At 37.9% G+C, this 13,491-nt stretch overlaps 1 protein-coding gene across 20 annotated transcripts in view; it reads left to right on the top strand.

Moving 5' to 3' along the window:
* The window catches only part of TTLL5 (tubulin tyrosine ligase like 5), a 318,155-nt gene that overhangs the window by 16,991 nt on the left and 287,673 nt on the right, over positions 1 to 13,491 (top strand). For all 20 annotated transcript variants that reach the window (XM_067028048.1, XM_067028041.1, XM_067028055.1 and 17 more), the window contains exons 4-5: positions 3,786 to 3,868; positions 5,809 to 5,915. In XM_067028048.1, coding sequence (XP_066884149.1) covers positions 3,786 to 3,868; positions 5,809 to 5,915 — 190 coding nt within the window. The remainder of the gene's footprint in view (positions 1 to 3,785; positions 3,869 to 5,808; positions 5,916 to 13,491) is intronic.

The raw sequence follows: 13,491 nt of genomic DNA, 5'->3' as shown, positions 1-13,491 counted from the left end.
TCTTAACATTTTATTTAAAGAAATAAAAAACCGTCTGGCAAGTTATAAGTATAGTACAATGAATTCATGTATACTATTTCCTTGCTTTCACCAGTTTTTAATATTTTGCCATGTTTGCTTCACCCTTCTTTCTCTCTCTGAACCATTTGAAAATTAGTTCACATGCTTCAGACCTAAGTACCTTATTCAACATGTTTATCCTAAGAACAAGGGCATCCTCTCTATAACCACAGTACGCTGATGACACTCAGGAAATCTGTCATTGCTAAAACACTCTTATCTAATGTACAGTCCCTGCCCAGATTTCCTCAGTTTTGTCCTTTATCTTTTCTTTTCTTTCAAATCCAGGATCCAATCAGAGATTGTATTTAGTTGTCATATTTCTTTAGTCTCCTTTATATCTACAACCATTTACTGGATTTTTTTTTTTTTTTTTTGGTCTTTCTTAACATTAGCATTTTTAAAGATTCCAGACTAGTTGCTTTGCAGATGTCCTTAAGTCTGGGCTTGTCAGATTGATTCCACATGTTTAGATTTAAAAGGTTAAAAAGGTTGAAAAAGGTTAAAAAGAATAAAAAAGTTGAAAAACATTTGTAGGAATATCATTTAATGAACTCATGTCCTCAGTGTATCACATTAGAAAGCATATGATGTCATTATATTGCATTACTTGTGATGACAAGTTTGATCATTTGGTTAAGATAGTGTTTACCAGATTGCTTCATTGTAAAGGTACCCTTCTCCTTTGTTAAAAGCATTCTCTGGGGTGATATTTTGAGATGTATGAATATCCCGTTCTCCAGTAGTCTCTCACTGTTGGTATTCATCGATCCTTGTCTGAATCACTTACTGTTGCAGTTTTTGTAAAATGGTGATTTTCTGTTTCAGTTTTTCCTCTACATTTATTAGCTGGCTTTTCTGTAAGGAAGAGCTTTCCCTTCTATGTGAAAGTAGTAGTCTCCCAAAGATGTCTACCTCCTAATCCCCAGAACCTGTGAAAATGTTACCTGACTTAGCAAAGTGGAATTGAGGTCATAGATGGAATTAAGGTTGCTAATCAGCTAACCCTTAAGATAAGGAGATTCTTCAAGTGGGCCCAATGTAATTACAGGAGTCCTTTAAAATAGAAGGAGACAGAAGAAGAGTCAGACTGATGCAGTGTGAGAAGGACTAGACCTGTCATTGCTGGCTTTGAAGATAGAAGAAGAATAGGGGCAGCCTCTAGAAGCTGGAAAAGGAAAGGAGGTGGACCCTACCCAGAACCTATAGAAAGGAACGCAGTCCTGCCAATGCCTTGAAGACACTTGTATCGGACTTCTGACCTAGAAAACCAGTAGTATACCTTCTCACTTTCTTATCAGTGTGGATTCATGGGTTGTTTTCTTTCTTATAAGTGAGTTAAAATCTTTTTCTGTCAGTATTCATTTTTATATTCAGATTGCCTCAAATTTGGCCTTGGGGAGCCCCTTCAAGATCCTTGTGACATGTTCTCAGTGCTTGTGACTGTCCTCTTTTTTGGCCTAGCAAGATATTCCACACCTGTCTTGTACTTTCCTTCCCCAACTTGGAATCAGAACACAAACTCCTTTTTTTATACCTTATTAGATTTATTATGTTCATATATCTCCAAAGATTGAATGTGTCCTGGATTGAGCTATCTTACAATCTTAATGAATATACAGTTGAGCAAAAGAATAAATTAAAATTTTTATAAGTAATAAAAGTAAAAAAAAATCCATTTCTTCATAATATGAATTGAGCGTTTACAAAATTAATTGGTTCACTTATCCATGGTTGAATATTGCTTATTGCTAGAATGAAACAGAGTTCAGTTCTCTTTCTATTCATTGTTTTTATAGAGGTTAGCTTTAGGAAACCTTAGAACACAAACTCTTGAGCAGTGCACTGTGCTGCTTCTTACATTAAATTCTGCACTGTTTTTCTTTTTCCTTTTTTTTTTTTGTGGTACGCGGGCCTCTCACTGTTGTGGCCTCTCCCGTTGCAGAGCACAGGCTCTGGACGCACAGGCTCAGTGGCCATGGCTCACTTGCCCAGCTGCTCCGCGGCCTGCGGGCTCCTCCCGGACCCGGGCACGAACCCGTGTCCCCTGCATCGGCAGGCGGACTCTCAACCACTGCGCCACCAGGGAAGCCCTGCACTGTTTTTCTTATAAAAATATTGCAAAGGTAACATAATAGTGATTGACCATTGGGAAAAAACCTTGTAACTGGGCTTTAAAGTTTGCTGCAAGAATGAGAAGTATGGAGCATCTGGCCTTATCATTCCAATCCTCCTGTGTCTGTTTGGCATGGTGTTCCTGCCAGGGCTGGGCAAGTAGCAGCAGGGATTTATGAATATTTTCACATAAAGTTATAAAAAGAAATGCTTATCTTTGACTATAGAGGCTGAATTTTGTTCCGGAGCCTGTCCATAAGTTTCTGTATTATACTCACTCAGAAATGGTTCAGTATGCAGTCCTTTAAAAAAATCGTTCTGTAGAATTCTTAGCTAAGTTTATAGTGATGCATAGAAAGAGATTGAATGTAATGCGCCAGAGAAAACTTTAGTCTTTGGGGATATATAGAAACCTCACATGATTACAGACATTCCTCTAAGACAGGGGTCACAAGGACAGAATGCTCTCAGGGGCCTGGCAGGAGATAAGAATGAGTGAAGCAGGTCAGGTGGGGATGGTGCTGAACTGGACAGCGCAGGCCTGTCCTGCAGGGAGCACTTGCACTTCTCTGGTTGACTCTTGCCTTGCCAGAGAGAGAGCCCAGGGTTGCCAGGGTTTTCAAGAGAAGTCCAGAAACCTAGATTTTTATATCAATTCCTCCAATTTCAAAAGGTTAGCAATTAATTCAATTTTATTTTTAAAGCACAAGGAGGAACGAACAGACCATGTCTGCAGATTGGTTTTGGCCCTCGTGTCAGCAGTTTATAACCTCTGGTCTAAGATATGCTGTAACCAACATTGTTGCACATGAGGGCTATTTAGAATGGCGTTCTTAGCCTTTTTGGTGCAGTGGGTGGCATTGGCAGTATGGGGAAGCTTATGGGTCTCTTCTCAGAATAATGTCTTTTAAGTGTATTTTAAAAATACGTAAGACTACAAAGAAAAATTGTATTGAAATATAGTTCTCAAAATATTTTTTAAAACCAGATTTGTGATATGTATGCCTTTTAATATGTGCATTAAATAGCATGAACTAGTGGTAGGTCTGTTCACTGCCATAATTTTTAAATACTGCGGGAGTAAGTGATTTTTTTTTTTTGGCCGCATTGCACGGCTTTCATTATCTCAGTTCCCGACCAAGAATTGAACCTGTGCCACGGCAGTGAAAGCCCAGAGTCCTAACCACTAGGCCACCAGAGAACTCCTGAGAATAAGTGACTTTTTGAGATAACTGTAACAACTGTAAAAGAATGGTAGAATACCTGATATCTGTTGGTGGCAGGGTCACAGGCATTGCTAATACTATTCTCCTTTGTTGCCTACATTCCTAATTGAAGTTAATGTTAAATTGGAACTAGAATTTGGTGAAAACAAGGATGTCATTCCCCCCCGCACCCGCCGCCATCCATTTTTAGTGACAGTCAATGAATCTCAGCTTTAGGACCCTTGGTCCAAAATAATCCTCAACCTACTGACAGTAGCCTAAGGATAGCAGTATAGTGTTATTGAGTGTAATTAATCCAGCCACCATCTTATAGTTTATTTCTTTTATTTCTTTCTCTATAGTTAACTTTCTGGTTACTGAACTTGATTCTGTGTTTTTCTTTAGAACATTATCACTTGTCTTACAAGATTGTACGAACAGACAGTCGCCTGGTTCGCAGCATCCTGACAGCCCATGGATTTCATGAAGTAAGCTCATTTTTAATACCTTACCTTATCTGCTCAAAAGCTGAAAATCCTAGCCACCTAACTGACTATCAGCTAAAAGGGCCAGCTCTAGAAAGTACATGGGACCACTTCCTAGTGATGATACAGAAGTTACATTGACTTTCTGAGTCACTTTACCAGTTTTTCCTTGAAATACATGGAAAACATTTCCACAAGATTTTGTGGGGGTTTTTTTTAGGGAAAAAAATTTTTTTTTTCCTTGCTGTGTTTTTAGGCATGGGCTAGAGGCAGAGTTTCCCATAAGGAATTGTCTAATACCCAATTAAACCTCTTTGATTGCAAGCAACAGAAACAGACTCTGCCCAACATAAACCAAAAGGGATTTATAGTAAAGATGTACATAGGACGGCTCGCAGAACCAGAGGAAAAGCTGAAAAAGCAGACCTTTGGAAGAAGAGAGAATGCAACAGCTTCAGGGATCTGGCAACAGAAGTCTTCAAGACCACCTTTACTGCTGTGGAATGAATTGACTGCATTTATTGTCCTTGTGCCTTTCTCTGCTCAAGAAGCATATTCTAGAGATAGAATGATTGGCCTAACTTGGGTCAGGGGTCCACTCCTTGGGGGAAGGGAGGGGCAGGTGATTGCCAGGTCCTTTAAAACCAAGGAGCATGTTATTCCCAAAGAAAATTGGGAAAATGGGGATTTGACATCAAAAGGCAAAGGCAAAAATGCTGGATGGACTTCCACTGTGGATATTTTTTTTTTTTTTTTTTTGTGGTATGTGGGCCTCTCACTGTTGTGGCCTCTCCCGTTGCGGAGCACAGGCTCCGGACGCGCAGGCCTAGCGGCCATGGCTCACGGGCTTAGTTGCTTCGCGGCATGTGGGATCTTCCCGGACCAGGGCACGAACCCATGTCTCCTGCATCGGCAGGCGGATTCTCAACCACTGCGCCACCAGGGAAGCCCCACTGTGGATATTTTGAGACAGTTGATAAAAGTCTGCTTGCTCGCTTCTTATCCTAGGTTGAGGTATGAAGTAGACATTTTGAGGAAGTTCTGATACCAGTTTATATACTGTCTTTGTTGCTGTTTTATTTCCAGGGCTTAACATGGTACCTGTCACATCAGAGGCAGAGAGTACATAATTGTTGAATGAATGGAAAAATGAATTCTAATGAATGAATGAATGAATTCTAAGTTGGTTTGCTACTATAAGGTTTTAGACCTGATCATCACTTTATACCCAGCATCTGCAAGGATATAAGGATAGTCTGAGAAGGGAGTTTTGGGGTTGGGTCCTCATCTCTCACTTTGATATGCAAGAATATTTAGAGATATCATGGACTCCTATAAAAGGATTAATTCTACTTTTTGTGTGTGAGATTTGTCCAGCTCTCTCATTCTTTAAACTTGCTTATCCCTCTGTTCTGTACACTCAGCTTTTGTCTTACTAAGCTCACATCCTAACTGGCCCACCCCTGTGAGTGCTCTGTGGATGAAAAATCTCTATGACTTTTTACTTCCATGGTTCTTCCAGGGGCTGTCTCTGGTGTTTCTTTTTTTTGTTGTTTTCTTTTAAATAAACTTATTTATTTATTTTTGGCTGCATTGGGTCTTCATTGCTGCGCACGGGCTTTGTCTAGTTGCGGCGAGTGGTGTCTACTCTGTTGCGGTGCGCAGTCTTCTCATTGCAGTGGCTTCTCTTGTGTGGAGCATGGGCTGTAGGTGCACGGGCTTCAGTAGTTGTGGCTCGCGGGCTCAGTAGTTGTGGCTCACGAGCTCTAGAGCACAGGCTCAGTAGTTGTGGCGCACAGGCTTAGTTGCCCTACGGCATGTGGGATCTTCCTGGACCAGGGCTCGAACCCGTGTCCCCTGCATTGGCAGGCGGATTCTTAACCACCGAGCCACCAGGGAAGTCCCTCTGGTGTTTCTTATCTTGTCTTTTTATCTGCCCTTAGGTTCACCCAAGCAGCACTGACTATAACCTAATGTGGACAGGATCCCACCTGAAGCCCTTTTTACTTCGCACCCTCTCTGAAGCACAAAAGGTTAATCACTTTCCCAGGTAATGCTCTTGTAGCTACTTTGCTCCATTTAAAGGTACCTGACATTGAGGCATGTAGCCAGCAGAGATAATTAACATCCTTTAGAAACAAAAGAAGTCTGTGATATAGGGCAGCAGTCTGCAAATCAAACTGAGATGTTCACATCCCTGGACCTACCTGAAGACTTTGCAAGGACTCTGTAGGATGGATGGTTTTAAAATACACTACTTCTGGATTGCAAATCCCATAGATTCTCTTTCCTAAAATTGAGCTGCTTGTGAGCCCCTCATGTGGATAGGTTCTCCCTTCTCACCTTCTTTTTCAGAGTTACTGGTTTTTTTCTTTATGAAAGAATGGCCCACCTAGAATCTTAATATGGTGCATTGTCCTGGGATGTAAAAATTTCAAGGGTTCCAAAGAAAGGAACAAAAATATTGGTGTTTAATTCAGGTAATAGCATAACAAATCTTTTTGCATCATAATGATTTCCATTTCTTTGCTTTTAACAGAATTGAAGAAGGACATAATCAAGTTGTCAGCTGATAGATGATTAAATATAAAATTTAAAGATAGGTCATCTTGTGACTTTTGACATATAATTAGAAAAGAGTTCAAAGAATTGAATGATATTGCTATATTAAACTTCAGCCAGTCTCATTGGTTAACATCAGCCTAGAGAGGCAATATTGCCTAGTGGCTAGAAGCACGGGCTCTGCAGCCAGCTAACCTGGGCCCAGATCGCAGTTCTGCTGACTGATCTTGGGCAAGTGAGCTTTCTGAGCATCAGCTTCCTCATTGGTAAAAAGAAGGTACTAATGACACACACTTCGTAGGACTACCGTGAGGATTTAATAAGTGCTTAGAACATCATATGCCTGCCACATAGTAAACACTATATACGTGTTAGCTATTATATTTGTGAACAAGGTTTCTCAATGTTTACATCTATGAAAGAGAAAATAGGAATAGAATTGATGCTGAAACCCTGCCTTATTCTAGCAGTGAGTAATTTTCAACTATGGAGAGATACATGACCTATTGGAGAAGAGGGCAGCTAATCTCATCTGTCTAATGAAGAAATGCAAATCTAATAGGGATTTTGTTATTTGCTCAGTGGTTGAGTTATATTTTATTTCCAGGACTTATGCCCCAGGTACTCACTCATGATAACAGGTCACTTCATATATTTGTCTCCTCATTTGTTAGAAACAAAGGCTCTTTCTTGATTATTTAATTCCACTGTCTTATACTCAGTCAATGTGTATAAATACCCAGCCTGTGCTGTCTTTAATGTCAAATAGTTTCTTCATAATCTTAGATAAATGTATATTTTGAATCTGTATAACAAGTTCCAGTTTTATTTTATGTCTGAGCTTCATGGGCAGAAAATAATTTAAACTTTATTTTCTTCCTTACTGCCCGGAAGATGTGGATTTGGTTTTCTAAATATGTGACTGGGTGCTTGAAGTGAATCAGATGCAACTATTTTAAATAGGTATTTAAACAATCTTAAAATAGCTCACAGTAGAGACTGCATTCCTAATTCCTGTTAGTAGTATATTATTTATTTCAATAGTTTTTGAACTATTACTGTAGGTGTATAGGAATTCCACCTCAATTTGTACTCAGTCAGTATTAATAAATTCTAACCTATATTTTCTTCACTTCTCTTTGAATGTGTTGTACATATATGTTTGGGAATATTAATAATCCATTACCTAAATGCAGTATACTTTGTGGCTTCTGGTGCTCTGTATTTTCTAAGAAAATACATACAGAGCACCAGAAGTTAGAAGTCTTTTTCAATCCAAAGACTTCTAACTCACATGCAAGAGGAATGCAAACACTTGAAATGTTTTCAATATTATTGTGTACTCTTTTTATGTCATTTTTTATTTTAAATAATTTCAGACTTTTAGAAAAGTTGCAAAAATAATATAGAGTTACTATGTGCCCTTTACCCAGTTTTCCTAATGTTAAATCAGTTATAACCATAGTATAGTTATCAAAACGGAGAAAGTGATGTTAGTATAATGTACATTTTAATAAAAATTTATAATATTTACGGTGTTTTGATGAATTGTGTACTATGTTCTTACAATGCTAGGTCAATATATGTATAACAAGTACAGCCTTATCATCACAGGAAATTAAAAAATATTAAATATAATTTGTATACATATTTTTGTTGTAGAGAAGGTATAGTATAATGTAAAACACTTACAAGCATTAAATATGTTCTGTTAGGCTAAGCTGTTCTTTGGGGGAGATGGAATGGAAGAAGTAAAAACAAAAGTGAATTGGGGGATGTCTGGGCAGGAGTAGGAGAGGCTTCTGGGGTGCTGGGAATGTTCTATGCTCAGTGCTGTTCACACAGGTGACCAAAATTCATCATGCTCTGCAGTTGTGGTTTTTGTACTTTCCTGTTTATACGTTACTTTCAGTAAAAAGTATAGTATTGTAAAAAGTGAAAAATTTACCTACAAAAAGAGCCTTTTCTTTTATAGTACTTTTAAAATGTACAGTGGCTAGTGAATCCTGATGTTATTTAGATTCCCTTGAATATACTTAAAAGGATACTGTTATGGTTTTATTTTAAAATTATGTTTGCCATTCATTGGATCCTGTGGAACATTTTAAATTTATGATGAAAAATCTTAGATGCCAACTGAAAGGATACATAGTTTCCCAAAATTTGTATCAGGAGTACCAAGCAAAAATGTTTGGAGACCACTAATATTGGATAACTGTAGAAGAATTTGTTATTTTTCTTATCCTCTGGTTCAGTGTTTCCTTTTTTTTTTTTTGATTTTGACATACCGCTGCATTCAAGAGTTTATTTTATTTATTTATTTAAAAAATTTTTAAAAAATCTTTGTTTTCTTTTTTTTTTTGAATTTTATTTTATTTATCTTTTTATACAGCAGGTTCTTGTTAGTCATCCATTTTATACACATCAGTATATACATGTCAATACCAATCACCCAGTTCATCACACCACCACCCCTGCCCCCGCTGCTTCCCCACCTTGGTGTCCATACGTTTGTTCTCTACACTGTGTCTCAGTTTCTGTCCTGCAAACCAGTTCATCTGTACCATTTTTCTAGGTTCCACATGTATGCATTAATATACGATATTTGTTTTTCTCTTTCTGACTTACTTCACTCTGTATGACAGTCTCATTACATTAGATCCATCCACATCTCTGCAAATGACCCGATTTCGTTCCTTTTTATGGCTGAGTAATATTCCACTGTATATATGAGCCACATCTTCTTTATCCATTCGTCTGTCAATGGGCACTTAGGTTGCTTCCATGACCTGGCTATTGTAAATAGTGCTGCAGTGAACAATGGGGTGCATCTGTTCTTTTGAATTATCATTTTCTCTGGGTGTATGCCCAGTAGTGGGATTGCTGGGTCATATGGTAATTCTATTTTTAGTTTTTTAAGGAACCTCCATACTGTTCTCCATAGTGGCTGTATCAATTTACATTCCCACTAACAGTTCAAGAGGGTTCCCTTTTCTCTATACCCTCTCCAGCATTTGTTGTTGTAGATTTTCTGATGATGCCCATTCTAACTGCTGTGAGGTGATACCTTGTACTTTTGATTTGCATTTCTCTAATAATTAGTGATGTTGAGCAGCTTTTCATGTGCTTCTTGGCCATCTGTATGTCTTCTTCGGAGAAATGTCTATTTAGGTCTTCTGCCCATTTTTGGATTGGGTTGTTTGTTTTTTTAATATTGAGCTGCATGAGCTGTTTATATATTTTGGAGATTAATCCTTTCTGCATTGATTCGTTTGCAACTATTTTCTCCCATTCTGAGGGTTGTCTTTTGGTCTTGTTTATGGTTTCCTTTGCTGTGCAAAAGGTTTTAAGTTTCATTAGGTCCCATTTGTTTATTTTTCTTTTTATTTCCATTTCTCTAGAAGGTGGGTCACAAAGGATCTTGCTATGATTTATGTGATAGAGTGTTCTGCCTGTGTTTTCCTCTAAGAGTTTTACGTGTCTGGTCTTAAATGTACGTCTCTAATCCATCTTGAGCTTATTTTTGTGTATGGTGTTAGGGAGTGTTCTAATTTCATTGTTTTACATGTAGCTGTCCAGTTTTCCCAGCACCACGTATTGAAGAGACTGTCTTTTCTCCATTGTATATTCTTGCCTCCTTTGTCATAGATTAGTTGACCATAGGTGCATGGGTTTATCTCTGGGCTTTCTATCTTGTTCCATTGATCTATATTTCTGTTTTTGTGCCAGTACCATATTGTCTTGATTACTGTAGCTTTGTCGTATAGTCTGAAGTCAGGGAGTCTGATTCCTCCAGCTCCGCTTTTTTCCTTCAAGAGTGCTTTGACTATTCGGGGTCTTTTGTATCTCCAGACAAATTTTAAGATATTTTGTTCTAGTTCTGTAAAAAATGCCATTGGTAATTTGATAGAGATTGCATTGAATCTGTAGATTGCTTTGGGTAGTATAGTCATTTTCACAATATTGATTCTTCCATTCCAAGAACATAGTATATCACTCCATCTGTTTGTATCATCTTTAATTTCTTTCATCAGTGTCTTATAGTTTTCTGCATACAGGTCTTTTGTTTACTTACTAGGTTTATTCCTGAGTATTTTATTCTTATTGTTGCAATGGTAAATGGGAGTGTTTCCTTAATTTCTCTTTTAGATTTTTCATCATTAGTGTATAGGAATGCAAGAGATATCTGTGCATTAATTTTGTATCCTGCTACTTTACCAAATTCATTGATTAGCTCTAGTAGTTTTCTGGTAGCATCTTTAGGATTCTCTATGTATAGTATCATGTCATCTGCCAACAGTGACAGTTTTACTTCTTCTTTTCCTATTTGGATTCCTTTTATTTCTTTTTCTTCTCTGATTGCTGTGGCTTAAACTTCATAAACTATGTTGATTAATAGTGGTGAGAGTGGGCAACCTTGTGTTGTTCCTGATCTTAGTGGAAATGGTTTCAGTTTTTCACCATTGATAACATTGTTGGCTGTGGGTTTGTCATATATGGCCTTTATTATGTTGAGGAAAGTTCCCTCTGTGCCTACTTTTTGGAGAGTTTTTATCATAAATGGGTGTTGAATTTTGTCAAAAGCTTTTTCTGCATCTGTTGAGATGATCATATAGTTTTTCTCCTTCAGTTTGTTAGTATGGTTTATCACATTGACTGATTTACCTATACTGAAGAATCCTTGCATTCCTGGGATAAACCCCACTTGATCGTGGTGTATAATCCTTTTAATGTGCTGTTGGATTCTGTTTGCTAGTATTTTGTTGAGGATTTTTGCATTGATGTTCATCAGTGATATTGGCCTGTAGTTTTCTTTTTTTGTGACATCTTTGTCTGGTTTTGGTATCAGAGTGATGGTGGTTTTGTAAAATGAGTTTGGGAGTGTTCCTCCCTCTGCTATATTTTTGAAGAGTTTGAGAAGAGTAGGTGTTAGCTCTTCTCTAAATGTTCAATAGAATTTGCCTGTGAAGCCATCTGGTCGTGAGCTTTTGTTTGTTGGAAGATTTTTAATCACAGTGTCAATTTCAGTGCTTGTGATTGATCTGTTTATATTTTCTATTTCTTCCTGGTTCAGTCTCAGAAGGTTATGCTTTTCTAAGAATTTGTCCATTTCTTCCAGGTTGTTCATTTTATTGGCATAGTTGCTTGTAGTAATCTCTCATGATCCTTTATATTTCTACAGTGTCAGTTGTTACTTCTTCTTTTTCATTTCTGTTTCTATTGATTTGAGTCTTCTCCCTTTTTCTCTTGATGAGTCTGGGTAATGGTTTATGAATTTTGTTTATCTTCTCAAAGAACCGGCTTTTAGTTTTATTGATCTTTGCTATTGTTTCCTTCATTTCTTTTTCATTTATTTCTGATCTGATTTTTATGATTTATTTCCTTCTGCTAACCTTGGGGTTTTTTTGTTCTTCTTTCTCTAATTGCTTTAGGCGTAATGTTAGTTGTTTATTTGAGATTTTTCTTGGTGCCCTTTTTTTTTTTTTTTCAGTATGCGGGCCTCTCACTGTTGTGGCCTCCTCCGTTGCGGAGCACAGGCTCCGGACGCGCAGGCTCAGCGGCCATGGCTCATGGGTCCCACTGCTCCGCGGCGTGTGGGATCTTCCCAGCCCGGGGCACGAACCCATGTCCCCTGCATCAGCAGGCAGACTCTCAACCACTGTGCCACCAAGGAAGCCCTTCTTGGTTCTTGAGGTATTATTGTATTGCTATAAACTTCCCTCTTAGAACTGCTTTTGCTGCATCCCATAGGTTTTGGGTTGTCATGTTTTCATTGTCATTTGTTTCTAGATATATTTTGATTTCCTCTTTGGTTTGTTCCGTGATCTCTCGGCTATTTAGTAGGTATTGTTTAGCCTCCATGTGTTTGTATTTTTTTACAGATTTTCTCCTGTAATTGATATCTAGCCTCATAGTGTTGTGGTTTGAAAAGCTACTTGATATGATTTCAATTTTCTTAAATTTACCAAGGCTTGGTTTGTTACCCAAGACATGATCTATCCTGGAGAATGTTCCATGAGCACTTGAGAAGATAGTGTATTCCGTTGTTCTGGGATGGAATGTCCTATAAATATCAATTAAGTCCATCTTGTTTAATGTATCATTTAAAGCTTGTGTTTCCTTATTTTTTTTCATTTTGGATTATCTGTCCCTTGCTGAAAGTGGGGTGTTTAAATGCGCTACTATTATTGTGTTACTGTCTATTTCCCCTTTTATGGCTGTTGGCATTTACCTTATGTATTGAGGTATGTTGGGTGCATAAATATTTACAATTGTTATATCTTCTCCTTGGATTCATTCCTTGATCATTATGTAGTGTCCTTTGTCTCTTGTAATAGTCTTTATTTTAAAGTATTTTGTCTGATATGAGAATTGCTACTTCAGCTTTCTTTTGATTTCCATTTGCGTGGAATATCTTTTTCCATCCCCTCACTTTCAGTTTGTATGTGTCCCTAGGTCTGAAGTGTGTCTCTTGTAGACAGCATATATACAGGTCGTGTTTTTGTATCCGTTCAGCGAGCCTGTGTCTTTTGATTGGAGCATTTAATCCATTTACATTTAAGGAAATTGTCGATATGTATGTTCCTATTCCCATTTTCTTAATTGTTTTGGGTTTGTTATTGTAGGTCTTTTCCTTCTCTTGTGTTTCCTGACTAGAGAAGTTCCTTTAGCATTTGTTTTAAAGCTGATTTGGTGGTGCCAAATTTTCTTAGCTTTTGCTTGTCTGTAAAGGTTTTAATTTCTCTGTCAAATGTGAATGAGATCCTTGCAGGGTAGAATAATCTTGGCTGTAGGTTTTTCCCTTTCATCACTTTATATATGTCCTGCCACACCTTTCTGGCTTACAGAGCTTCTGCTGAAATATTAGCTGTTAACATTATGGGGATTCCCTTGTATGTTATTTGTTGCTTTTCTCTTGCTGCTTTTAATATTATTTCTTTTCTGTTTGATTTTTTTGTTGTTGTTTTGTTTTTTGTGGTTTTTTTTGTGGTATGCGGGCCTCTCACTGTTGTGGCCTCTCCCATTGCGGAGCACAGGCTCCGGACGCGCAGGCTCAGTGGCCA

The sequence above is a fragment of the Kogia breviceps genome, chromosome 3 (genome assembly GCF_026419965.1).
Source record: "Kogia breviceps isolate mKogBre1 chromosome 3, mKogBre1 haplotype 1, whole genome shotgun sequence".
NCBI lineage: Eukaryota > Metazoa > Chordata > Mammalia > Artiodactyla > Physeteridae > Kogia > Kogia breviceps.
This window is presented reverse-complemented; position numbering and strand designations above follow the sequence as displayed.